This window comes from Scomber japonicus, chromosome 16, assembly GCF_027409825.1.
Source record: "Scomber japonicus isolate fScoJap1 chromosome 16, fScoJap1.pri, whole genome shotgun sequence".
NCBI lineage: Eukaryota > Metazoa > Chordata > Actinopteri > Scombriformes > Scombridae > Scomber > Scomber japonicus.
This window is the reverse complement of record NC_070593.1, coordinates 7,033,746-7,060,979: the sequence shown is the minus strand read 5'-3', so window position 1 is coordinate 7,060,979 and position 27,234 is coordinate 7,033,746. Positions and strand designations below refer to the sequence as shown.

The 27,234-nt window shown below is 39.5% G+C and overlaps 2 protein-coding genes across 2 annotated transcripts; both read right to left on the bottom strand.

The window, feature by feature from the left end:
• Window positions 1–52: 52 nt before the first annotated feature.
• Window positions 53–18,257, bottom strand: znf106a (zinc finger protein 106a). Its single transcript, XM_053335800.1, is given in 23 exon segments — window positions 53–1,843; window positions 1,947–2,093; window positions 3,190–3,261; window positions 3,405–3,476; window positions 3,649–3,768; window positions 3,987–4,049; window positions 4,335–4,526; window positions 4,717–4,833; window positions 4,937–5,071; window positions 5,206–5,351; window positions 6,147–6,184; window positions 6,560–6,770; window positions 6,806–7,243; window positions 7,407–7,763; window positions 8,019–8,079; window positions 8,481–8,635; window positions 8,865–8,934; window positions 9,047–9,509; window positions 9,600–11,540; window positions 13,090–13,284; window positions 14,913–14,974; window positions 15,526–15,608; window positions 18,186–18,257. Coding segments are annotated over 22 exon segments (5,190 nt in total). The 5' UTR covers window positions 15,607–15,608; window positions 18,186–18,257; the 3' UTR covers window positions 53–1,789.
• A 1,168-nt stretch (window positions 18,258–19,425) lies between these two features.
• Window positions 19,426–26,813, bottom strand: pacc1 (proton activated chloride channel 1). Its single transcript, XM_053335430.1, has 8 exons — window positions 26,566–26,813; window positions 23,645–23,756; window positions 23,091–23,306; window positions 21,845–21,999; window positions 21,074–21,216; window positions 20,656–20,797; window positions 20,453–20,560; window positions 19,426–20,358 (listed from the first exon to the last, which is right to left on the bottom strand). The coding sequence occupies exons 1-8, from the start codon at window positions 26,599–26,601 to the stop codon at window positions 20,179–20,181; spliced, it is 1,092 nt and encodes a 363-aa protein (XP_053191405.1). The 5' UTR covers window positions 26,602–26,813; the 3' UTR covers window positions 19,426–20,178.
• Between the last annotated feature and the right edge of the window lie 421 nt (window positions 26,814–27,234).

The following is a 27,234-nucleotide window of genomic DNA, read 5'->3' as shown; positions in this document are numbered from 1 at the left end:
ACACAGAAGCAGATATATAAAATATTGGAAAAAAAACAGAAGACAGAAAAACTTTTTATGTTGCAACATTTTTTTTTTTATTATTATTATTAAATTTCTTAGATTGCACTTTCTTAAAAAATATCTGTTCACAACTTTGATATAACAACTAAAAAAAAAAAAAAAAGGTAAAAGAAACTCAGGAATGCCAGGGAAGAGGTGAACCGCATGCTTTCCTCTAACTTAAAAAAAAAAAAAAAACACAAGCTGGTGAGGCGGTTTTAGAAAATGTTGACTGTGAGAACGTCGGGTTAACTCGTGCTGAGAATAAAATCCTCAAGAGGACAAAACAACCCGGAGTCATAACCACACCAAAAACGCCAAAGAAAGCATCAGCTGGGCTATCGCACTGGTTAAAATTGTTTGATTATTCCTTTACAAAAAACAAAAAAAAAGGTGGCTTTGTGCCTGTTTTCAGAAAGGGAAGGGGGGTGAGGTATGGCATGGGAGATTAATCCTAATTCTTTCCTTCAAACTCTTCCATCGAACACCTCCTCTAAACATCCTTCACCTCCACACACAAATGGCTTTTCATTAGAAAACTATCCTCACTATGGAAAATAGAAGTCCAGCGCTTTCTGCTCGATGCTCCAAAATAAACTCCAAAAAAAAAAAAAAAAAACATCCAAAGAGGACATTATGTTATAAAAACTGTACTTCACACTCACTCATGGAAAACAGGGGTGGGGTAGGGGGGTTTCTTACTCTCCCTCTTTGGACAATTGGGGAAGTAAAAAAAAAACCTCACACAGATTAAACATGTTCACGTGTATGAACACACACACAAACACACACACACACCATCACGTCTTGGTTCTGTTATCACTGCAAATGTTAACTGTCAAATGGCCAAGTCACAAAACGACACTGCACCACAGTCCCTCAACAACTTTATCTCAAATGAGCAACAAAAAAAAAAGAAGAAAAAAGGAAAAAAAAAAAGAGAAGAAATGTAATCCTAAACCACAAACAAAACAAAGAAATTTGACTGAAAATAAAAACCAAACCAAAAAAAAAAGATTAATCTCACTACAATGAATCTCTTTGTTGACATTTATCACGATTTCTGACTCTAATCTCAGCCTCTGAGACGACGCCATGATTTCCAAACAAAAACCAAAGTTTAAGTCAACTTAAAAAAAAAAAGAAAAAACGGAAAAAATAACTATAGGTTGCTCAACAAGACACGTCACAACTGCACAACAACAATAAAACATCTCTTAACCCATGCCATATTGTAGCCAACCAACCTGTAAAAATCACTATTGGGGTTTTTTTTGGGGTTTTTTTTGTACTTGCAGATTCAACAGAAAGCATAACGTTCTCCTCTGATCCCGGCAACACACTGAAGTTTCTTTGAATAAACATGAGTCACGTTTATCTTTGTCTTATTTTTGGTCAGTGAAAAGAGGAACTGCAGTGTTCATGGTCAGACAGAAAGAGAGGGAGTCGTGTTTTGTAGAACGTAAAAAAAAAAGAAAAGAAAAGAAACACAACAACAACGACAACAGCACAACCAACCCTCCTCTCATGATTGTATTATGGTTGGATTCCAACACCGAACATAAAGGATGGAGTCGTCAAGACGCCACTCGTCAGGCTCGACGGGAGCACTGGTAAGTTATAAGTGGGTCCCAAAAAGATTCCCCCCCAATATGGGAGGTTAACAAGGCGGGGGGGTGGTGGGGGGAGTAAAGTTAACAAGAAAGGGAGGGAAGAGCTCGGTGGGGAAACAATGTTCCCGCCGGCCTTAAGGCTCCAGTTCAGTCTCCTCAGCGTGTTTCTGCATGTGCACGACCATCCCCTGCAAAAAAAAAAAAAGAACAAAAAGTATTAAACTCCAAACTAAATCTTAACAGACTGCTCCAGAGGAAAATTCAGGAGTAAAAAAAAAAGATCTCTTATACCTGCTTGGAGATGTTGCGTGCGCAGAAAAACACTTCACAGTTTTTCCAGCGGCACTTGAGCGTCTGGAGGTTGGGACAGGTGTGGTCGCTCATCAGGTGCTGATGCAGATGCTCCATCAACCCGAACACCAACGAACAGCCGTTCCACTGTCAACACAAAACACCATTAACCACTAACAGCAGGCAGGATGCAGCGTGAGCTAGCGTCAGAGAGCTTTAGCATTAAACTATAAGACTGAAACTCTTTTTTATTATCTATTCATTCATCTGCAGATTGTTCTCTTCATTATTTGTAGAGCTGCAAAGATTAACCAATTATTCAATGTAGAAAGAAAAGAAAGAAAAAAAAAGATTGTAGCTACTCAAATGTGAGGATTTGACATTTTTTATGCCCTATTAAATATCAATACATCTGAACACATCATTTTAATGCGTTTTATACTATTTTCTGATGTATTTTATAGACAAAACAATTAATTAAGAATGAAAATAATAATTACTTGCAGCCCTTATTATTTATTAAAACATTTGGTCAATAAACTAACACTCCACAAGCTCAGTTTACTACATTAGGAAAAGAAGAAAGAGGAAAATAATCACATTTGAGAAGCTGGAGCTAAAGAAATGTTGGTGTTTTTATTGAAAAGTAACAAACAAACAAACAAAGAAAACAAAACAATTGAGAGAATAATGATCACAAATGGAGAGATAAATGATTTGGCTCCAGTAGACTGTAGAAATGGTTCTCAAAGAAAAGGTTAGGACACTCAAACTGGTTCTACTTAAAAATATGATGTTCATTTATTTGCTGGTACGTTCCTCTAGCCTTTGCTGGACTGATTCATTGTGATTTCTTCAGTCCTTCAAAATGATTCTCTGTGACATTGCTTCATTCAACCACTGCTCTACAGTGATGTCTATGCTGTGATACTAGAAGTAAAATCCACCTTTTATCACTATTAATAAACACCAACTGACTACTGACTTTTTTTTTTGATACCACTTCACGTCAAATTTTTCCTGTCGAAGCAAAGTTTGGTTGCAGAAAAAATGTTCCAACAATCTAAAAAAGTGTTTTGGTTGTGCTATACAATGACAATAAAGTGCTTGAACTTGCAAACATCATTAAAGTGAATCACACACACCCGAGTGAAATCCAGCCACCAGGATGTGTTGAGTATAACATATTTTGTTCACTCGCACAAACTCTTGATCAGCACCACATGCACTCTTGACCTCTTACCCAGCAGCGGTAGTTCTGCATCAGGTTGAGCTTGACGGCCTGCACGCTGCCATCGTAACAGCCTGTGTAGATCTAAAAAAATAAAACAGCAGATACACACAGGTCATGACTCATGTTTGATCTTTAAACATGACTTACTTAATAATACATTTGAGAGCAAATAAAAAGAGTTTATTCTTTGATGGGTTACAGACAGGAAGTATGATGAGACTCACCATATTCTTGTGAATGGCCAAACACATCACCATGTCCTTGTGTCCTCCGTAGACCTGCAGCTGCTCATGGGACTAAAGAGGGAGAAACAAATTATTTCAGGAGGTTCTTGCTGAAAATAAAGTCATGAATAATGCATCAATAATGCCACATTTCATCATCATCATCATCGTCGTTGTCTGGTGTCAGGTGGAGTCTGTCACAGTGTCATTTCTTTACAACGACAGATGGTCTGAGGAGACAAACCTGCAGATCGAAGACTCGGACCAGCTTGTCGAGGCAGGCGGTCACCATCACCTTCCCCAGGATGGCCACCACAGTGACAGCATGACTGTGGCCCTTATAGACCCGCACCAGCTCTCCTGTCTGTACAGTCAGAGGAAACAAAGTGTGACATGAAGAGGAATATCATTTTAGATAATATAGGTACTTCAAATAAATGTTACTTTAACCTTAAAAAAGTACAGTACAGTACAGTACAGTATAGTATAGTACAGTATAGTATAGTATAGTACAGTATAGTATAGTACAGTATAGTATAGTCAAATCCTGTTGTGTGAGAAGAGGTGAACAGGTTGACTCACATGGATGTTGTGTGCATGGACGCATTGATCACTGGAGCCACTAAACACCAAATCATTGACCACCTGAGAGAAGACGACAGAAATATTATATAAAACTGCAACACTGCACTCAGAAGATGTAAAAAGAAGGAGGAAACTGAGTCATAAAATAGTAGTTAACATCCAATTATCATAACAGATAACATTTCTTTAAAGTTGTTTTTTAAATCTTGTTAAGGTTCTGTGGAAAACGTAACACCACTAAGTTGTTTATTCCTTGCCTTTAAAATGCTTATAAAACAATACAGGATATAAAAAGCATCAGAACTTGTTTGTCAAGAGGTGTGGAGACGTCCAGACATCACCTACCTTCATGCAGAGCACAGTCTTGGTGTGTCCCTCCAGTGTTCGCAGCAGGAGTCCGTTCTTGGCGTCTCTCACGCTGATGGTGCTGTCATAGGAGCCGACCAGCAGGATCCTCCGGGCTCCCTCCTGTGACGAGGCCAGACAGCTCACGGCCCGCGGCCCGTGACACTCGAACACTTCCATCTGCTTGTTTGTCTAAACCAACAAAGGATTAAAAGCTAAAAATGAAATTGTCTGCAGAGAGTAATCAATCTAGAGCTGCAATGATCCGATGACTGGTTGTAACTGACATGAAATTAATCAGCAGCTATTTTGATAACTATAATATCCATCTTCTCTAATTTCAATTTTGCCATTGCATGTCGCGGGATGCTGCATTTCTCACCTTAAGATTAAAGGTCACTACGGTGCCGTTAGCCAAACCAGCGTATAAAATCTTCCAGCGGCTGTGGAGGCAGATGACTCGGTCTGAGAGAGAGAACTGCTGCTCGAGTTCTCCTGTCTGTGGACATGAAGGATCATCAAACTGAGTCAGAATCATTCAAATTTAATAAAATGAATGCTTTTTAGTTGATTTTTTTTCAGAGATAATGATGTGTTTCTACCTTTAGACTGTAGCAGCGGATGGTCTGGTCACTGGAGCCAGAGTAAAGGCGGTGATGCAGGGAGGGAGCAGCGGACACAAACAAGCAGTTCACTTTAGAGCTGTGGCCCTCATACACACCTACACATTTATGGCTCTGCAACAGGAACAACAAAAGATAAAATAAGATTATCCTCATGTTGCATTCACTGATATAAAAATTTAAAATACATATTAATGCAGTTGTGGATCCAACAAGACAAAAAGCAGCAGAGCTTGGTTAACACCCACCACCAGGTCGAAGGCTTTGACGGTGCGGTCTCCTGAGCACGTGTACAGCAGTCCATTGTGGATCTGCATGGCGTTCACCGCCTCCTGGTGGCCATCAAATGCTCCCTCAGTGGGAATATCATCCTCACCGTGGTCAGAAGATGCATCTGAGAGACACAAAAATACTTAAAATGAGCACTAACATCAACATGCAATCAAATTTCTTCATTACTTTTCGTGTGAATTTACTTAAAATACTATAAGCTCAATTGAAAGAGGATTATTATCTGCTAAATGACAACAATCTATATATAGCTGGTTGTTTCTAATCTCTATACAAATTCAAAACCTTCCTCACTTCCCAAACAACTGTACTTGAGTAAAATTCGATTTTATAGGATCTATTAAAAAAATGTCTCCAGAAACCTTTACAATCAATCATTTAATAAAAATACGCTTGAATGTTTTTTTTCTCTGAAGTGGTGATTCGAGCAGGAACATTCAAAGGAGGTGTAAACCAGCGCTCAATGTGCGACAGGTTAAATATACACATTCTCAGAAAGCTGTGCCCGTTCATCACTGTCAGCTAACGGCTCTATGAATATCTTGACCATAAAAAGTAATTTGGGCACTACAGAGTCTATTTTAGCTTGGTCACAGAGTATGACATTTCTAATTCTGGCTGCTCAGTTTGTGATAGGATTTTATGTCTGGTGATGTATTCAAACTTAAGACAATCAGTAAGGTCCAAATATGCTGGAAAAAAGTATGCTAACATGATGACTAATGTAACTCCTTATTTTTAAATGCTAAATGATTGTAATTAATCAGTACATGATAAAAAATATACAAGAAAATGCCTTTAGAAATATAACCTCCTGTGCGCCAGAAAGATGAGTGATAAAACAAATGTCAAGTGTCAAATAACTTTTATAACTTAGTAACAGCATAAACAAACATACCTGATGAGCCCTTTGATATCTTTGGCAGTGGTGCTTCACTGTAGGGAGAAAAAGGTGGAAAAATATATGTTTAATATATATATATATTATGTGTGATTATATCATCATAGCTAGTCTCCAACAGGCAGAGAGAGGTTCTGGTATCACATTAATGTTCACTATCATGACTTCTGATCTTCTACCTCTGATTTTGGAGGAATGAACTGTAAATGACAACTAATAGTGTTTTTTATTAATGTGTGTTTTCCTCACCTGGAAACACCTCTGAGAGAAACTGGGAGCAGTTGTATAACATACTATTTAGTTTTTAAACATTATTCATTTGATTGTAAGTCTGCCAACCCCCCCCCCCCCCCCCCAAAAAAAAAATTTGCCCCAATTCAATTAAAATGTAAGACAAGTGTGAATCTCACCTCTCAGAGGATTTACACAATTCCATGTCACTGGTGGAAGTGACTTCATTGCAGGCCAGGCTCGGTGGCTCCGGTCTGGAGGAGTCTGGGACCTGGACGTGGGGCTGCTGACAGGCTGCAGTGACCTCCATGCTGTCCTCCGAATCTAAGGTCGGCGTCAGCTCAGCAGGGGCCACCTGAGGAAGCACCATCTGTTTGAGAGACTCTGTGTCTAATCTCTTGAGCATGATGGCTGGAAACAGCCGCATAGAGACCTCTTCCCCCCCTCCATGGTCATAGCACACTCTCTAGACAAAGTGGAGGTACTGACCTGAGAGCCACCACTGGGTCTCCTGCGCGGTCGAAGCCATCTCGGCCGGGAAGCCTCCGTGTCCACCTCGGTGTCACTGCTTTCAGGCTGCTCCGTCCCTTGAGCTTTCTTCAACACCTTCCTCTTCTTTAGCTTCCTTACTCGCTTTCCGCTCCTCAATTCGGAGGGAGAGGCCGGCATGTTCAGGACTGAAGGCACCGAGGGGCTTTCAAAGGACTGTGTGGTTGAACACTCGGCAACACTTCCCACCTCAGAGCTCCTCCTGCTGACTGAGATAAGCTTTATGGAGCTTTTGCAGTCTGGCAAAGTGCCGAGACAGTTCGGTGTTGCCTGTATGGCTTTTTCAGTTGTCTCAGCCAGTCCTGACAAGCTCTCTTTGCCGTCTACATGCTCTCCATGCTCTCCAAAGCTCTCATGTTCTCTGTTAGCTTGGTACCACTCTGGGTTTCTTTCAAGCGATAGCTGCGAGTCAAGGGTGGGGTCTGTAAATTATAAAAAAGAACAAAACAAAAGTGAAGACATTGGTGGCACTGTTACCAAGTGGTTGGCAAAAGGAGCTTTAATAAACTCAATCTGTGTATTGCATGACGTTACCTGGTGGAGACGCTGCAACAGGAGCGACGTGCAGCTCTGGGGTGGTGCTGTGAGCACAGTAGGTCGTGTTTTCTACGGGGTCCAGCTCTGAGCTGACATGGACAGGAGACTGGGGCTCCTGCTTGATTACTATAGGCGTGAAGGGAAGGCTGGAGGAGGGAGGGGAGGCACGCTGGGCAGTCTGAGTGGGACTGAGGCCAGCAGCAGTGTCCGAAACAGAGGTGGGCATGTATGACTCTGCTTCCACTGCGTCCATCTTTTCTTCTTTTAGTTTGACCAGAGGTGCTACTTCTAAATTACCTGCGTAAGAAGAAATCACACAACAATTCATGTCAGTTCACCGCACTCTTACCGTTATACATACATCATGTACTGAACCATGTGTGTAATGATTACTACAATTATTACAACTAGAGTTAGGACCAATTAGTTCCAGCATAAATTGGTTCGTATAATTATTCTAATTAGTATCGACTGGACATTAACCTCAATTGTAGTTGCGAGTGGTAATAAAAGACACAGTTTCATGCCTTTCATAATAAAACATTTCCTTACCTTGCATCCCTTTCAATAAGTCGATGCGTTTGTTTCTTAGTGTGCTCATCTCTGTAGTCATCTGAAAAACACAAAGTCATAGAAAAGCCATCAGGAAGTGAATATTACTGTTGGCAATTGAGCACTATTAGCTTATTATCATATTATTGACATTTGCACAATAACCAAGAAAACTAAGTAGCCTAAAGATAATAAATGACTAAAATTTGTTAATTTTTTCTCTTTTTAAAGCACAGATCTTACTTGTTAGACAGGTACACTTTGACTACCACAAAACTGGAAATAATAAAATTCACTGGTAAGAAAACATATACTGGCTATCTGCTTCAACTGCACTACAGAAGCCTCAGGAGACAATCAGCTGCTCAGACAGACGATACAAACAGTTTCTTATACACCTGGAATCAAAATAACAAGTGTGGAGTTACATGTGTGCTTTTATATCGTTGTTTGCAGACCTACCTGCTGTTTTACCACCATGAGTCGCTGCACCTCTATGTAGGCTGCCTCCAGTGCAGCCCGGGCTTGGATCAGGTTGGTGTCCACACTCTGCAGGGAGCGACTCAGCTCATCCTCCCGCAGAGACACAGCCAGCAGCTGATCAATATGAAAACGCTCTGCACCAAACCCAAAACATATGAATGAAAGGTTAGCAGCTGAGTTAAGACAAAACTGTGGATTTTAGTGCCATTTGGGTTCTTCAATTCATTTCAACATTTAACAACTTTTATGGGATCTCCTGGACACATTTCTTGGTAAAAGCAGACAAAAAAAGTGTATTTGTCTTTAAATAAATGAATCACTGCAGCATCTTTACTTTCACATTTTCACATTTAAAGTACTGACCTCTTTTGGATTTGATTTTCCTTCTTTTGTTATTGTGTTCCAAGCAAGACGTCTCGGGGCTTGGGACATCCTGACAGGCAAAAAAGAATAGTGTCAAAATTGTGCATTCTGCCAGTTCCTTTTTGCATAATAAAAATTGATCCCTCACACAGACTAGTTTTAACACAATTTGCTTTACTCACTGCAGCTGCTCTTCGCCTCTTCCCTGTTCCCTGACCGTCCAACTGCTCGGTCCCCGAACTGCTGTCCCCGAGCACTGAGTCAGACCTCTGGAGAGCCTTCACCGCCCCTGACGTTAATTTTTCTGGTTGCATCTGCGCTTTGGCCACATAGTGACCAAGCATCTGCTCCATCTCTTGCTGACTGTTTTTCTCTTGGGTGAATAAGGATTTGGGAGACATTAAGGATCCCTGTTGCTCTGAGCTGAGGCTTTCTCTTTGTGCCGTCTCCTTTGACAGGTGGGATGGAAACAAGGCGTGAGCGGATGCAGGAGCGAGGCTGCTCTCTGATAAGGAGCGTTTGCGGGAGGCGGCCTGGCCGGAAATGTCCATGAGTGACTCCCACTGGAAACCCTCCAGCAGAGGAATGTCATCTTCCTCCTGGCTCTGGTCCTCCTGATCGTATGGCACCATCTCTATCCCAAACCTAGAAAGAGAGATAAGAAAGTAAGCGAATTAAAGAATTTATCACTGCATAAATTAACAAAAAATCTCAAATATAAGCTCAATATTTCACCTTGGCATGCCTTTTCCTTTGTCTTGCTTCTTCCTGACCTCCTGGTAGACCTGTTCCCAGTTCACATTGCGTCGAGATCCAGAGGAGCTGATTAGCTGCCGTACAGTTGGTTTGAGCCCCGAATCCTTCTCGGTGTCACTTCTCCGAGACTCGCTCACGTTACGGACTCGTCTAGCAATGTTGAGATTGGGCTCGTGGCCACCTGCTTTGCTCTTGGAGCTGATGTGTTTGGTCAGGTCTCGTTTCAACACAGGGGGTAGATCGAGTTTGGATAGACTTGATGCGTTTGACCCCGAGACGGTTTGTGCTTCGTCACTTCTGGAGGCGTCACTCTCTGAACCGTGCCCTGCTTCAACAGCCTGCATGGCCTCTCCCGGAGCCTCTGAGCAAGCTTCCTTCTCCGCGTTCTTCCTGTTCTCCTCGTCCTCCCTGCTGGAGGTTGCATGCTCTGTGCTCTCTGTGGTGGAGGTGCTGACTTGCAGCGACTGGAGAAACTGGCTGCTGTCCGAAGGAGATGACAATGCGAGCTTTTCTTTCTCTTCTCCGTGAGGGGAGGGCCTGATTGAGTCAAGTAACGTTGGTTTAGCTGCATTCTGCCTGCAGCTGTTCTCTTTGTTAACCCCGACCTGACTCTGTGCATGATCCCTCAGCTGCTCCTCCACAGCCTGCCGAGTCATTTCCAGCTTGTTGTTAATGGAGCTATCCAAAGAGCCCCTCTTTTCCAGAACGATCTCTCTGGCTTTCTTCAACGTTTCTGGGAGCTGCCGTTCTTGCCTTGACTGCAGCGGCCCAATAGAAGGGGCCCTGATTGCACTGTGCTTTGTGGATGACTTTGATTGTGGATGCACCGGACTGGAGGTCTTACTGTGTTGAGCTCCACTGTTGAGACTAGGAACTGAGGGAAGCTTCTTATCTTCATGCAGCGATGGTTTATTTGCCTTATGACTGGAGGAACCAGATGAAGAGTTCTTTTGACCGTCTTTCAGAGTGCTGCTGCTGCTTCTACTGCCGCTGCTACTCCTGTCTCTGGGCTTGTTTTTGGGGCTCTTTTTAAGCTTCCCTTTCTCTTCCACACTTTGTCCACTAGAGGTCAATTGTCCTGGTTTCTGTTCAGGTCGGGAACGCCTGATAAAGGCACTGGTTTCTGGCGCTTTTTCCTGCTTCTGGGGTTTGGAAACTTTGGGATACTTCTCTGAAGAGTTTGAGTGGGTGTCTTTGTGGAGTACAGAATCAAAACCCTTCGTGACTGGATAGGGTGACCAGCGACAGACTTTGTCCAGCTTTGGGTTGCTACCAAAGCTCTTTGAGCTCTTAGTGCTGTTGTGATTACCTTCTGCATTTTGTTCCTCCCCTTTATGAAGCTTATCGCCCTGCTGATCTCCCTGTTCACTGCCTGTATTTTGCAAGTGTTTAACTGTATTGGTAAAAAAACTTGGTGGAGGTGGATACATGGGAGGTGGTCCCAGCAAGCTCACAGGCCGGTTCCTTTGTGGGTACTGAGAAATATTGTTTCTGCCATAGATCCCATTACTGCTGCCTGCGTTGCTGAGCCAGGGCAGCCGACTTTGCTGACTGCCAGGAAATGCGCCCTGATACCATTGCTTATTGCCCAAAGCTTCCTGGCTGTGCAAGCTCCCACCCTGCAACTCTCCCGACGCCCACCTCTGAAAGTTAGGAGGCTCCTGAGCATGCCAGGTGGCACTTTTTCCCTGTTTACTGCTGTGCCAGGGTCGTGCATCCCCTGCTCTGGCGTTATACCGGTTATTCCTGTACCAAGAGTTGTGCTGATTGGATCCATTGCACGCCTCTGATGGCTGTTGCCAGCCATTTTGGAGCCGGAAACGCTCTTTAGCTTCATTCAGCCTGATCTGAAACTGCTCCTTTTTCTTTCGCTCCTCTTCTTCTTGTGCACGTTTTGCAGCAGCAGCCTCCTTCTCTTTCCTGCAAACAAAAAGACAGACACAGATATTTACAAATATTTAACATCAGACATGTCAGAGAGTCAGATCAGGAGTACACAAGAACATTTGTAGAAAGTTCAATAATAAGTAGTGATTCGTGCCCTAACAAGAGATGTTATAATAAAGCCTAAATAAGTAAACCAACAAAAGACTCCTTTGGACTGGAAAATTGCATAAAAAGTATCCAGATTCACACGCTTCAATGCTCTTAAAAAGACTAGAAGACCCTGACCATCATGTGATGGATTGGATCATGATACATGACCTACTGCATTGACCTGCAGAGGGAAACGATACGACATGTGACGAGCCAACAGCTGAATACCAGCGTTTGCCTATAACAGTCTCAACACGTGTCACACTTTGCCAACTGCTCCACTCAGATATATCTCTTCCAGTCACACAGCGGAGACAATATTGTGTGTTTTCAGCCAAAAATGCACACAAACGGTGTTATTACAAGACATGGCCTTTGAGGACCAATTAATTAGAGGTTTATATTCTTAAAATCCTAAAACACAAGAAGTATTTATCAAAGGAAAATGCTTGTAATTTATTCGATAATTCAAAGCATCAAAATTAAGGTTTTGTGGTTGTGTTTTGTAACTTGCAGAGGGCAGAACATTCGAGGCTGAGTGTGTCTAAACTTGTGTGCGGTCATGGGTTTTTTTTAGGCTACAGTCCTGACATTCGACCCCAGCAGTCACCTGAAGTGAAAGGCAGCAGCTAAAAGAGGCCTGTGAGCACCGCTGAGCAGAATGCGACTATACATGGTTTATACACACACAGTGTATAATAATTGTTTACCTTTTATTTATGATTACATTATAAAAATCAATATAAAAGGTGGACTAGAACTGAACAATTAAAGAAATATTACAAAATTCCTTGCTGAAATTGAGTTTTACAAGCTAAAATGATTTCTTATAAGCTCCAGTCTTATAAACGAGGGCCAATATATGTTTTCTTTTTACTAAACGTACTCAAACCTCTACCAAACCTCTTACAGGTAACAAAAAGAATTAAGAAAACATTTAATTATAAGGACTGAAAATACCAATATCAGATATCAGTCTGATAAAGGCTCAGATAGCTGAATCAAGTATCAGTGACGACAGGCTGATCTGGTATCAGATTCTATTACTTTAAAGAATAATGAGTTAATTTATATGTATGTATTTATTTGTTAGATTTTGTTTAACAACGTTAGAAAAGAAATGTTTAAGTAAAGCTGGATTTAGCCTTACACATAAAAGGAAGATCCCAGTCTCTTCCACAGAGTGAGACATACAGCTTATTAATACTCTGCTGAAACCCAGAGCTAAATTATCTATATTGGGACTAAAAGAAGCAAGGTTGGTGCATCCCTAATTTAGACTAAATTTGGGGGATTTTTTTCCTGTTCTTCTTACAAAAATACACACACACATGCACACACATATTGTAGAAAGCTGCAGCTTTCACTGAACAACATACAACACCCACAAGTTATCACATTACAGAAACTGTATTCAGAAGCAGCGTCTTACCGGATCTGTTCTTTTCTCCTCTCGATCAGCCCCACCAAAGCCTGGTCGAAGTAGTCCTCATCGCGGTCGATCCCAGCGGGCTTTTGTTCCGCAGCCTCCACATTCTGCTTGTGCGTGGGACTGGAAATGTGGCTGGCATAATCGGTCAGGCTCACCACGGTTACCTTGCACACTCTGCACTCGTGTCCGCAGTCCCTGGGGAGGGAAGGCGAGAGCGGGCGTTCGATGATTCCTTCAGGCATCGTTCTTGTCTTGTCTGGTTTGTTTTTTTTTCCTGCCTGCAGAGCCTGCAATAATGCACTCTGGCTCTACTTTCTGTTACTTCAAAGTCTAAATAAAATCAGGAGAGGAGAATACTCAACACTCCATGAAAAACAACTTGTCCAAATTCTCTATTTGTCACAGATCAGGAGGTAACTAACTTATAATTTTCTCTTGTTTATATAAAAAAAAAAAGTTAAACTCTTGAGCTTCCTGATCGTATTATTCCTTTCTTCAGCAGGCCATAGATGGCAGGGTGAGGGCAGGAAGACCAGCTGTGCAAGCTAATCTAGCTGTTAAAATCCAGCCACCACAACCAGCCATGCAGCACGGCGCTGGGACGCTTGGAGGGGAGAGAGGCACGGTGCCTTCAGCCTAGTGCGCTGTCATGATGGTGTCCGCTGCACTCTGGGACTCTACAGAAGGCAATGTCCGTATTTGACTTCACACTCACGTCCGAGAGCCAGGACCCAGCCCCCCTGTAGTCCAGCATGTGTTATTAAAACTGGTCTGTAGATCCTGCTGACCAATCCCAACCAAAGCCTGTGTAACTGGAGCCTCATGCAGCTGCTAACCGTCTCCACTTCAAAACCTCTCCCAAGTATGTTATCCTGTGACTGTAATATGGCCGCTGACTTTGCTGGCTCCTTCTCAGTTTCTTTCTCCAATCTGTGTCATGGCATGCTGCCATTTACTGACCTCTCGTGCAAACTCTTTATCAATAAGATAGAGTTACCTGTTTTTTTTTTGCTGAGTTATTTTCTCATCTGCAGTGGTGGAGTTAATGAAATCCCAATTAATAATTGCTGGTATTGCAATTTGTTAGTCAGAAATGCAGACTCAGCACAGACTTCTATCAAGCTATAGTTATTTATTAGTAAGTTAATTATGCTGTAAAATGTATAATTGAGTATTGAATGCAGTGATTTTCTATCACGACATCCAGTAAGATTTCTGAATCTGAATCTGAATGAATAAATGAAATTCCTGCATGATTCCTTCGAAAATTAATCTGACTATGATGACTGAACTGATGCATCCGTTGCACATCACACAGTTTGCAGGACGTCCCAGTAACATAAGTAAGTACTCCGGCCCAAGCCTGAATCAGAATTTGCTCTACACAAAAATGTTTCCAACTCATCGACAGGCCAAATACTTTTGGTAATCTACATGAGAGTCACGAGATAGCCAGTTGGTTTCTATCGGTCATGCCTGTTGTTCCGGAGAGATTGTGTCTAAATATACATGCCACAGTTGAGACAGCTGCCCCTATATCAACTTGCCCACTGACTGTGATGAGCACGTGCCAACGTGTACACGTGCTTCCTGACCCACATAGATAAGAGTAAAACTTTTATAATAAGATTAATAAGCCAATTTTTAAAAGTGTGTTGATCAAGATGCAGTTATACTCACATACTCATAGTTATACTCACAACTCAGATTTCAAATTATGATTGTTATTTCTGTTATTTGAGAAAATAAACTTATTACACATTTTTTAATCTGGTATTAACATCTTCACTCCTCTTAATTACAGCTGACTTTCTTTTACTCACCGGCCTTTGAGCTTCTCCAGCTCACGGTGGTGCAACATACTTCTCATGTGCTCATCCATCTCCTGCAGACACACATTGCAATTAAAAGTTCAAGTTTCCACATTGAGTTAAGTGATAGATGACACTTACATGATATCTAATTCAGTTCAAATCAAAACACTTTATTTGTGCCTGAGGAGCAATTTGCAGAAGCAACACAATACAGGAAAATCTTAAAATATGTTAAATGCAAAAATTTGATTTGGTATCTCATGTGTGGACTCCCTTTTTGCCACTAACTGGCCCGGTTTGTGACACTGTACACAGTATATTAATCATATGAGAATGATAACATTACAATAATAAATCCTAATAAAGCAGTATAATGCAGCATATTTCTGTATACAATATGATAACAGTGATAATTATGTAAGAATGATAATAAAGGCAATAAAAATATAGAGCAGTATAATGTTAAGATATGTCATTTACAGCAATGCAGAATATTGATGCCAAAGTGTAAGGTTGTTAAATAAAGGTGTAATAAACCTGTTTTAAAAAATATATAAATACAAAATCATGGTAATAATGTGCATTGAATTTTCAGTGTGAATCATATTTGAGGCTGAATTACCTGCTTGGACACGTGAACCGTTTCACAGAGGATGCACTTCCTGTCTCTCGCCATTTTGACCGCAGGTGCAAATCCTCCCATAACTGTAAAAATACAGAAAATATATGAAAATGAAATTACATATCACTTACAACATACAAAAAAAAATGACAAAGTTCTGTGATATTATCATGAGTTACACATTAGGGCTGCAACTAATGATTATTTTCATGATTGATTAATCGGTTAATTGTCATCTTGATTAAGCAAATTGTTGTTTGGTCTTAAAAATGACAGAAAATAGTTAACGTTTTCTAACAGAATTACCCAAAGCCGAAGATCCAACAGTCCACAACCCAGAAAAACTCAGATTACTATCAAAGAGGATTAAAGAAAGATTTTCCTCTAAGACTATCATTAAAATAGTTGCCGATTAATTTCCTGTCATTCGATTAATTGACTAATCATTGCAGCTCGATTATAAATAGTGTGATTCAACATCACTTGGATATGTTACTATGTACGCGTGTTGTCTGTTGGTATTGGGAGCTCAAGGCTCATTTTCTCTTAACAACCACACCTAACTATTCAACAACATGCCTCGGTGCCACAGCCAAATGCCAGAAGAGAGTTCAACCTGGGCACTAGGCTAAATCCAGTCTGCTGATGGAGCAACTCTGCAGCCAGCAGCCGAGCCGTGGCAGCACCGGAGGCTATGTCTGGACTTGTTCAACGCTCACAAACGGGATGGAAAATTAACGCCGGACACAAGTCATCTGGTGAAGTTATGTCTGTGGGCGTTGGATTTTTCTACGCTGACCGCACATTATCAGGATGCTATGGATCATGTGGAGATGCTGATCTATATTAAAATGTTTCTGGAATTTGGGGATGAATAAAAAGTTCAGAGAGAAAGTTTAAAGACTGTCAGTTTCTAAATAATTATTGATACTGTTTAAAAGCAAAAAAAAAAAAGCAGAATAGAAACATCACTCTCATCTCTATTGTTGAGGTTTTGTATGTTGAACTATAAAATCTAAAGTTAGACAGAGGGATATCACTGTGTGCAACCAGGCAAGTTTGGGTTAATGTGAATGATATATAAAGATACATTTATAAAGAGGAAATACATCTTCACACTGAAAGAAGCTCTGGTGTGACACTTTTTTAAAAATATCTACTGTCAGGCACACTCACACTTTGTCACTGTCACTTTGGCCTTTGAGTCCTTTAACTCTTATTTCTCTTGCCTTACTTGTGAGTCACTTTTTATAAAGCAGTCTGCCAAATAACAAAAAGGGAAAATTACTTACTTATCTACAGTATGTAATGTTTTTGGCCATCAATCTAACAGGCAGCTTTGTCTATCTCTAATCTGGCTTAAACTGGTAGTTAAAATCTCGATTTCCAACAGCTAACATCCAATAAGGCTAAGCTGAAGATTTTCAGTGGGTAAGAAAAAAGGGGCGCAACACTTAAATAGCCATGCTTAAATTATATTAAGATATTAAAAAGTAATTTAAGTTGACCTACATTTGACAAAAAGCACATAATTCATGATTCATGAATATAATCGTGTATAAAGACTGAGTCTGAGCTTTGTGTCGCCTTGATCTCTTGATAGCCTTCACATCATGCTTTGTAGACTTAATTTAAAAACATATTTCTCTACATGAAGTGCTTCTTTTTCCATGCCGTGCCTGAGCACAACTTTCCAACTTTTACCTTATAGAGTAACAAATCAGCACACTTTATTATAGCATAGAGTCTAATAATGACCATGGGTAAGGTCTTGAGATCCCATTGTCCTCATTTACTTAGGCCTATATTCTGTTTATGACTTGATGAAGCTCCTTACAATACCTCCATCACTACCAGTCCTCTATTTATAATATTAATATGATCCATGGGTCATATGCCCCTTCTCTCTCTGCTGCTGCTGGATCTCAAGGGGGGCAGTAGGGCAAACAGGACACTATGTGAAACCTAATTTACTCCTGTTATGCATGATTTGCATGTGGTAAAATGTTTTAAAGTTGATCAAGGAGATTGCATTTGATTTAAACTACAAGATACAGCAATACAAATATGTAAGCTATCTGGTAATAAACGTAGCAGGAAAAAGCAAAGGACAACAAAACTATGCACATCCTGTTTAACGCGGACTTGTTATTGTCGGTTAGCCTGCTAATAGTTAGTCAAGGAGTTTATCATCACAAATCTACTATTAACATCTTGTGCTACCATCCAAATAAAGTTGGTCAGCTGGCACAACAAACAAATCTTTAATAACAGTTGTGTTGCAATCCAAGTGACTACAACCAACTTTCTCCACTATTGTTAGCCTAGCTGTAGCTTAGCTCTTCAATTCGCTGAGCATAGACATTAATTAGTGTGACAATTTGCAAGAAAAGCTATAAAACTGCATGAATCACAAGCTGGTAATATTATACAAGCACCTCTAACACAGTTAACTTTGTCCTGAAGTGTTTAGCCAAAAGCTACAGACAGTAATTTAACATTAGCAGGTTAGCAGCAGCATGCTAGCCATCGACAACAACAACAACGTACACAACACCAAAATGTAGTTAAATTAGTCACTAAATATGAAACTGTGAGGGAGTTAAAGCTACAACGTAATGTTCTTATGCATTGTAAACTGAGATATGAGTGTTTGCTACCTTTTATAAGAGCCGTGTGTGTGAGACTACTTCATTTTCTCTCATCCACCGCTGAAGCTAACAACAGCATCCTCCACCCCCACACTGAAGCTGCGTTCAGGGGGGCGTCGCTGTAGAGGAAAAACCGGATCTCCTGCTAAATAATAGGTGAGAGATACAGGTCGCTAGTTTATATAATAGTGACACAGTTAACTTAAGGTGTGCGATGCAATTATTTCTTGGAGCAATGTAGTGTTGTATTCATATCTTACGCCCTTGAAAAAAGTGTTTTGGATTAATTGCACTATCAATAACGTGAAAGTATTGAGATTTACGAGGATGTAACTGGGTCGACAAACGTTACTGCACAATAGTAGTGGAAGAAGACCCCAAAAAGTAGCACTACTACTACTCAGTGGCGATTTTAGACCCTTTTAAGGAATGCTCACGCACCACTGAATTTGATCTCAGCACTCCAAAAAATAAATAAATAATTATTGTATTTTTTTCCTTAAAAAAATTGTATAAAACTTTAATTATTTTGCTAGCCTGTTGTGACATCATTGGATAATTAATACTGAAGCATCAGTGTTAAAGTAGCATGTTGCTGTTGTAGCTGCTGGAAGTAAAATTAGTTAGTTTAGTCCAGTGGTTCCTAACCTAGGGGTGGGGCCCCTCCAAAGGGTCACCAGAGAAATGTGAGAGGTCGTGAGATGATTAATGGGAGAAGAAAGAAGTAAAAACAAAGTTCTGATACACAAATCTGTTTCCAGTGTTTTTGAACATTTTCTCATATCGTTGATTTTTTCTGAAAAATTGGGTCACTTGAACATTTATTGAAATGAAACAGTGTGAGAAGTTTAGGGGGAAAACTCACTATTTGGTGGGGCTGTTTACAAATCATAGCGTCTGAAATGTGACCCTGACTACACACTGCTTTTTGTAAGACATCAAAAGACAAAAAGGTTGGAAACCACTGGTTTCATCTTTCATCTGGAAAATAACTAAAGCTGTCATTTTAGTTTAGTACAAAGTTATTATACTATTATATGTAGTAGAAGTATGAAGGAGTGTAATATTAAAATAAAGTACTACCGTACTCCGTACTTTGATAAGTTATAATTATAATGTATAACGTTATAATAACATTATAGTTTAAGGTGGCATATGTGTAAATCAGATATTTAACTCATTTTAAGTGGATCATTTTATGGCATGTAACATCTCTCATAAAATCTCAAATCATTCTAAAATTCAGGCTTAAAAAAATATTTTTATTTCTCCAAATTTCCCACAACATTGATCATGGTCCTATTCATACATCACAATTTATACATCAATTCAAGTAAATTCAACAATAGACCTGATACATTTATCAAATGTACAACAAAATAAAAAGCAGTACTTAAAAACAAACAGCAGATTACTTTGACAGAAGAAAAAGAGGTTGAAGAGAAATCCCTTCAGAGTTATCAATATAATGATAATGCTTTGTGGCATGAGTGTGATATTACTTTTAAAAAAAGTAGGAAACCCACCAACAACACTCTTCAATATTCCCTTTAGAATAAAATGATCAGCATGAGAACCAATCTCAAATCCAGAAACATTCTGACCACAATTCACATTTTCTCAGTTTTTCACACAATAAAACCTCCAAACCCTCAGACCATAACAAATATGTTATGTTTACTCAGCTTCCAGACACAATTTCCTTTTTGTGCATATAACATTGCATTACCAGGAATGTTTTGGAAAGTAGTGATAAAGTGATAAAATACTTCATTTTTTGAGATTCAAGACCAACAACAAGAAAAAAATGTTAAAGTGACCATTTTAAAGAAGTGATTGAGCCAGCAGTGATATTCAATTAGAACAATTACTCATTTTTAAAATGTGACAAGTTTAAGCAAACAGACTTTAAAATAATATGGATTTATATGATGGATAAACACTTCTTGTTGTAATTAATCCTCACCACGGATTACAAGTTAAAGAGGAAACTCAAATCACTTCATCTTTCCCTTTTTTCTGCAGCAACTTGGCTCAGTTCTCTTTCTTTATTCCTCAGAATCCTTTTACGCATCCTGATTATCCACCGAACGGTCATTTTGGCGAAATTAGCAGCCTTGAAGAGAGCCATGAAGACCCCGCAAAGAATGGCTAAGGAGCTCCAGGGATTTGCAGTCACTATCTGTTTGAGAGCAAGAAGCCGTGTGTTAGATACTGACACACTGATAGAGACGAATCAGTGATAAAACAAGCTAAATCGTTTTCGGGGAACTTACCAGTCGGATTTCTTGTATGTAAGGATCCCGCCATTCAAAGACAGCAAAGTAGAGCTCATTGGCCTGCTCTGCTTCAGGTCTTTTGTCATTGAATTTGACCACAGTGGACTAGAAGACCAAACATAAATGATTAAATTAAAGCTTTTAAAAATCAACATTTCATCATACACGCCACTATGTGTAAATCAGTTAGACATAAATACCTCTTGACGAAACTCCACCGAGTCACTGCTTTTCCCCGATGTCTTCACTAAAGACATCTTGACCCAGGTCCTGAATCCTCCAGAGAAGGTCCACGTCGAGTAATTCTTCTCACAATCCCTCATGAACTCTGATTTATTGGTACTAGAGAAACACAGAAACCACAGTTACACTTAAATAAGTCTGAATACATGTTCACATTAATAGTTTTTACAAATCAATCTTTACTTTAGTTTCATATTATAAAGTAGGAGAATAACAATGGCGCCTCAGATAAGCTGTCAGTGACATAACAGTTTACTTAATTGACTTTTAAATATCATAAATACTTCTCCATTGTTAAGCAAATGAAAAGGTATCAGCAGCTATGTATTTCAGTAATCACACCAGACAGGATCAATACTTGGTGTTTGCTGTTACCTGGAAGTCAAGAGACTAAAGTTGGAAAAAAGCATGTAGGTGAGAGCGCTGAAGTCCTCGTCTGTTTCATTATGACTGAACTGCATGAAGATCAACTCTTTGTTTCTGACATCAGTCGGGCCGCGGACCACCAGAGCTTTTCTCTACGACACAGAAGTTGAGAATTAGTATTATCAGTCTTTAAAACAAAGAAATCACAATGGGTCAGTTTAACAAATAGACTGTAAGGTCTATATTGAGAGGTAACCAGTCCGACTCACTGCTGTGTAAATGAAACCAACTGGGATCATTTCAACTTGGAATATACAATTCTGAGCATTAATATCATAAACATATTGATAGTAAAATGAAATTAAGTTCATATCAATAGATCTTGTCACTACATTGTTGTTATTATTTGTTCTTTGTCTTTATGATTTAGGGGATAATCATGTTGTTAATTGTGGAACTACAGTTCCCATAATGCTTTTGGGGCATGTAAACAGGTTGTATGATTGTTGCCAAGTGGAGCACTGTTTGTGTAATTTTGGCAAACAGGCTCCAATAAAAGTATGCAGAATTAGCCGTTAGCAGTAGTTCCTGTTCACAATGCACCCGTTAGCGTACAGACGGTTATCACTGGATTAGTTTGATACTGAAGAAAACTTACAGTCTAAATATAATATGTCTGAGTACTTGTTTTTGACCGAAAGCCTCACATCTCTTCCTCAGCAACCCCCCCTTTAAAATCAACGTCTGTGAAACCACCAACTTCAGGTATTTACGACTGACCACTGTTTCATTTGTGAAGGGCCCGATGTAAGTCACTTCCTCAGTAAGGCAGTCCCCTTTTTGAGGCTTGCCTGGATCCACCAAGGGAGGAATGTAATCATGGTAGTGATGTTTGCAGCTCAGCAGCTTAGCTTTGCCCGGATACAGAGCGATACCTGCTCAAAGAAAAAACAAAACATAATTAGATATAAACATGTTGCAGCTGAAATGTTTGGTTTAAGCAAGTCAGATTTATGTGCTTTTAATTTAATCGATAGAGGCCAAAATACACAGTCATTTTGAGGCTTCAGCAGTTTGTCATATCAAGTGGATATCTGCAACATTTACTGTATTTTTAGCATTAAATTTCCCTATTATGCTTCCCTGTTGAGCTGTGCTGGAAGTATAGTAACAAAAATAGGAACACTAACACTAAAAAGACACATTTAAAGATACCTACTTGATTTGACTCATTTGGACGGCTGAAGCTTCATATATAGGACTGTCACTTACATTCACTGGCTGATAGCTACTAACCTATTAATGGAGCTGAATTACCCCTAAAAACTACCCTGCTGCTAGGGCTGGGCAATGAATCGAAAAATAATCGAAACCGACATTTAGAAACTCTAATCGACTTAATCTTGCTCATGTCAATTAATGGTGGTGTTCACTGTTGTCATGACAACAAAGGCTGCATATCTTTAAGGAATTTGAAAACTTGTCTCCAGTGATCATTTTAACCCAAACCATGATCTTTAACCACAGCTTCCTTCCGCTTTTCCTTTCCTTCTTTCCTTCCTTCCCTCTGTCCTTCTTTCCTTCCTTCCCTCTGTCCTTCTTTCCTTAGTTCCTCTTTTCCTTTCTCCCTCCCTCCCTCCTACCTTCCTTCTTCCTCCCTTCCTCCCTCCTTTCCTTCCTCCCTCCCTTCCTCCCTCCTTTCCTTCCTTCTTCCTCCCTCCCTTACTTCCTTCCTTCCTCCCTCCTTCTCTCTTTCGTTCCTTCCTCTCTCTTTCCTCCCTTCCTTCTGTCCTCCCTTCCTTCCTTCATTTTAACCGAAACCATGATCTTTTCATAGTTCTGATCAACTAAACTAGACATTAACCACAGCTTAGTCACACCTTAAAACATCTTTATTTTCACTCCCTAAAGATCCTCATGTGTGAGGGCAGCAGTGGAAAATACTAAACTAAAGAAACTACATATTTGTTCATCAAGGATGGAGATAATCGTTCATTAATCGTAATCGAAGTTAAAATATACAAACCAGGAGCGGTAAACGTGTCAACCTCTTTGTAGGTGACAGACATGACGGGATGATTGAGTTTGTCCAAGAAGTCGGAGATAGTCTGGTAGGCCAGGAAGGCGGCCACGGCGGTCAGCACCAGGTAGATGAAGATGAGCACCACCGTGAAGACATTCTTCAGGCAGGCTTTGCTAAATTTCATCGATGGGTTTCTTCCACTGATGTCGTCCTCTGCATCTGAAGAAAAGGGCAGAGCAGAGAAATGTTCAGGGAGGTGAATCAACTCATTACTAAAAGAAAAGCTCAAATTTCATGGTTGTATTAAAGGTAATTTCATTCAAATACTTAATCAAAATGGAATAATTATGAACCTGAAGTAGTGGCTGAATCATTATCTTAAAACTCCACCATCAAATGATGCAGTTTTATTCTTATTTAGATCATCAGGAAGGTAAAAACCAGAAGTTAGCGGCTCATTAAAGCAGAGTAACAACTAAAAATGTATGAACTCGTGATACTGTGAGATTTTTTAAAAAGGTAAGAGCATCCACCATAAGGCACTACTGGGTTATCACCTCTTGAGATGCTGTCGTTGGGGTCGTCGGCCTCCAGGTCTTCAGCGGGATATTCAAAAAATCCCGGAGACCGAGTCTTTTCTTCCTCATCATCGTCATCATCATTATTGAACTGTAATGTTCAGAAAAGAGAGCAGAGTATTAGTAGTAGTAAAGGTTGGTTCATTATTGTTGTGCATCAGTGGAGAAATCCAAAAGGAAAGTTCTCCAATCAGATCTGTAAAATCATCTTGTGGAAGGTTTAACATGCTATATATAATGCTGGTTGATGTAAAGTAGAATATTGCACCTCATAAGTTATGTTTTACAAATGTTACTCTGCAACTACAAGTAACTTCCAGGTCAGTGTAGTGAGCTTTAAACTGCATGTCACATGTTTCAGCAGTATATATCTGTCATTTCAGTTTCAGTTGTAAACTTATAAAGAGCTACTTAGTGGATCTTGATTATAGATTATTTTGTTATAGATATTAATACCAATGTCCCTATTTAACTTCCATACTGCTTTAAAGGTATGTAGTTGAATAAAAGTATAAAATCTCACGAAATATAATAGAAATACTTGTAATGAGTGTACGACTACCTAAAAGAAATGTGTACCTTTAAAAGCCATGGCACGACACTTATAAAGAGCTACGTAGTGGATCTTGATTGTAGATTATTTTGTTATAGATATTAATACCAAGGTCCCTAATTAATGTCAATACTGTTTCAAAGGTATGTAGTTGAATAAAATCTCACAAAATATATATACTTGTACGACTACCTAAAAGAAATGTGTACCTTTAAAAGCCATGGCACCAGTGAAAGTGTACTTTGCACTTCTTTGATAAGATGATCTGTGTGTTGTGATAAAATCAAATGGTCTGCGATGAGGGGGAATAAATATATCAACAGTGACCAGCGTTAACTACATTTGAAATAATGTGATATATAAACTGCATTATATATATACTGTATATATATACTAGACTTCCCCTTTCTGACTTCTACAAATCTCATATTGACACTTTATAAAAGTCCAAAGAGAGCTCCAGGTAGTGTAGGTTGTGTAAACATTGGTTAATATATATCATTATCCAATTTTCTCTAGTTTCAGTATCTGTTTTGGCAATTAGGCATGGGCCGGTATGAGATTCTGGCGGTATGATAACCATAAGAAAAGATATCACGGTTTCACGGTATGGTGGTATTGCGATTACAGCTCTAAAATGTTCCTAAAAGGAAGAAAAATAAAGACAGACATGTTAATTTAACCTGAATATAAACTGTAATGATAGTGTGGGGGTCGTGATACTCTACGCTGCAACTGCACCACCTGAGGGATTTCTGACCAGCACTTCCTGTCTTTGACCAGCACTTCCTGTCTTTGACAAGACAAAAAACAGCTCATACCTTAGGAACGGTATGACAGAAAATTTGGTGGTTTCGGTTATCGTGGCTTTTTCAAATCGCGGTATATACCTTGAACACGGTTATCATCCCATGCCTATTGGCAATAATAACAAAAAGATAACAGAATAAAATATAAATGACTAAACTAAAAGCAGAGCCCACTCATGATATCTGGGTTCATACTGGGTTTTTGTTGCAAATGAACAACTATAAACCCATATATATATATATATATATATATATATTATTTGTACTTAATTGCACCAAACTCTCTGTAAAATGTCCTAAAACATGATCTTCAAAATACCTGCAAATTACACAGAACTTCTCCAGATATTAGTATACAATTAAATGACCTTTACAATAGTGCCTTTTTCTGGATAAATGATTATTTCAAAAACCTTCTGCTGTGTTTTAGGAAGCTAACCTTTTATGTGACTGATTACATCTGCAGACTCTGATACAGGAGACAGAGGTCTTTGTTTCAAATGTAATGTAGGAAGTTTTGTTCTTATCTCAGTTGCATTGTTGAAACATTTGTCTTTTAAGTCTGCGTGGGCTTAACGTGACAAAACAACTGACTGTTACATTCAAACACTGTAAACACGTCATCATGTTTAAGCCACCGGTCTTAAAGGACTCTGAGGCTTATGAAGAGTCAATTATAGTGTCTTAACGTACATTGTGTCATTTATCTCTCGTGACATTATACACATCATTCTCTAAGATGACTCTGACCTAAAGTTTGAATAATGAAAATATTATTACACAGCATGTTTGGCTTTTAAGGAATTATCTGTTATGTTAATATATAGTTTACCATGCAAAACTACACTCTGCCAGTCAATGAATAGTCTATTTATTAGGATTTATTTCCCCACATTAACAACTATGAACCCAAATATGAGATGGCACTAATCACCTAAACTAACTGAACCCCTTCTTTCTATTTCTTTCCTTGTGATTTGTACCATATTGTACCTGTGTAACATTTTTCCAACAGTGTTGAGTCATTTTTTAAATAAACACATGTCCAAATGATCTGATTCCAGCTTCTCAAATGTGAATATTTTCTGGTTTCTTTGTGAAACTATTAAACTATAATAAACTGGATGTTTTTGGGTTCATAGATAAAATAAAGCCACTTTGTTTTTAATGAAAACATGATAGATATCACACACACACACGCGCACACACAGCATGTTTTTGTGTGTGTGTGTGTGTGTGTGTGTGTGTGTGTGTGTGTGTGTGTGTGTGTAGGGTGTAAATCCAATTTAACTATCATCAGCACTCCAAGAAAACATGAAGTCAGCTGTTTTTCTCATGTTGTAGGAAGCTGCTCTCCGTCAGCAGCTCAACCGTCACATGATATAAAGGCAGCTGCACACTTTAAGGACCATGAAATGTGTAGGGAATTTCAATTTAAGACAAATCTTCCTCGGAATATTAAGACTAAACACTGAAAACACACACACAAACACTCATGCACATACACAAACACACACTCACAGAAAGCAGTATCCTACCTCTTGATAGGACCGGGAGTTTTCTTTCCGGAGCATTCCTCTGTGCTCTGTACTTTGTTCCAGTCAAGCGAAACTATTATCCTGCTCTTCCAGGTGAGGCGCCTGGCTATTTGTTCTCAGTCTAAAAAACTACTTTTAATAAGTAAAGAATACATGTTTTAAGCATATATCATGTCACCCCTCCCTTGGGCTCACGTTAAGTATTCCGGACAAATTAGGAGACACACCATTCACCCATAGGGTTTTCTTTTTTTTTTTTTTTTTTTTAGGAAACAGCGATAAAGCACAAAGCCCATCCCATGATAAGAGGCACCTCCAGGCTGCGGACCAATAGGAAGGCTCGTTTCCTTGACGTCGTTTCCTCGTTGCCTTCTGTTGATACCTAATGCTGCCTTCAGGTGTTGCTGGGGAAACTGTTCACACTGAAAAAGACCTTTGCACACACGTATATATTCTGCATATTGCACATTTATTTATTGTAGATTTATTTACACAGAGATTGTTTACTGTATATAGTGTTTCATTTTTATTTTACTTTATTTATTTTCACTTTCATCCTTACACTGCTATTTTTTTCCCACCAAACTGTTTGTGTCAATTTGAATTTCTCCCAAGCGGGTTCAATAAAGATACATCTTATCTTATCTTGTTTTATCCTATCAGACTCCA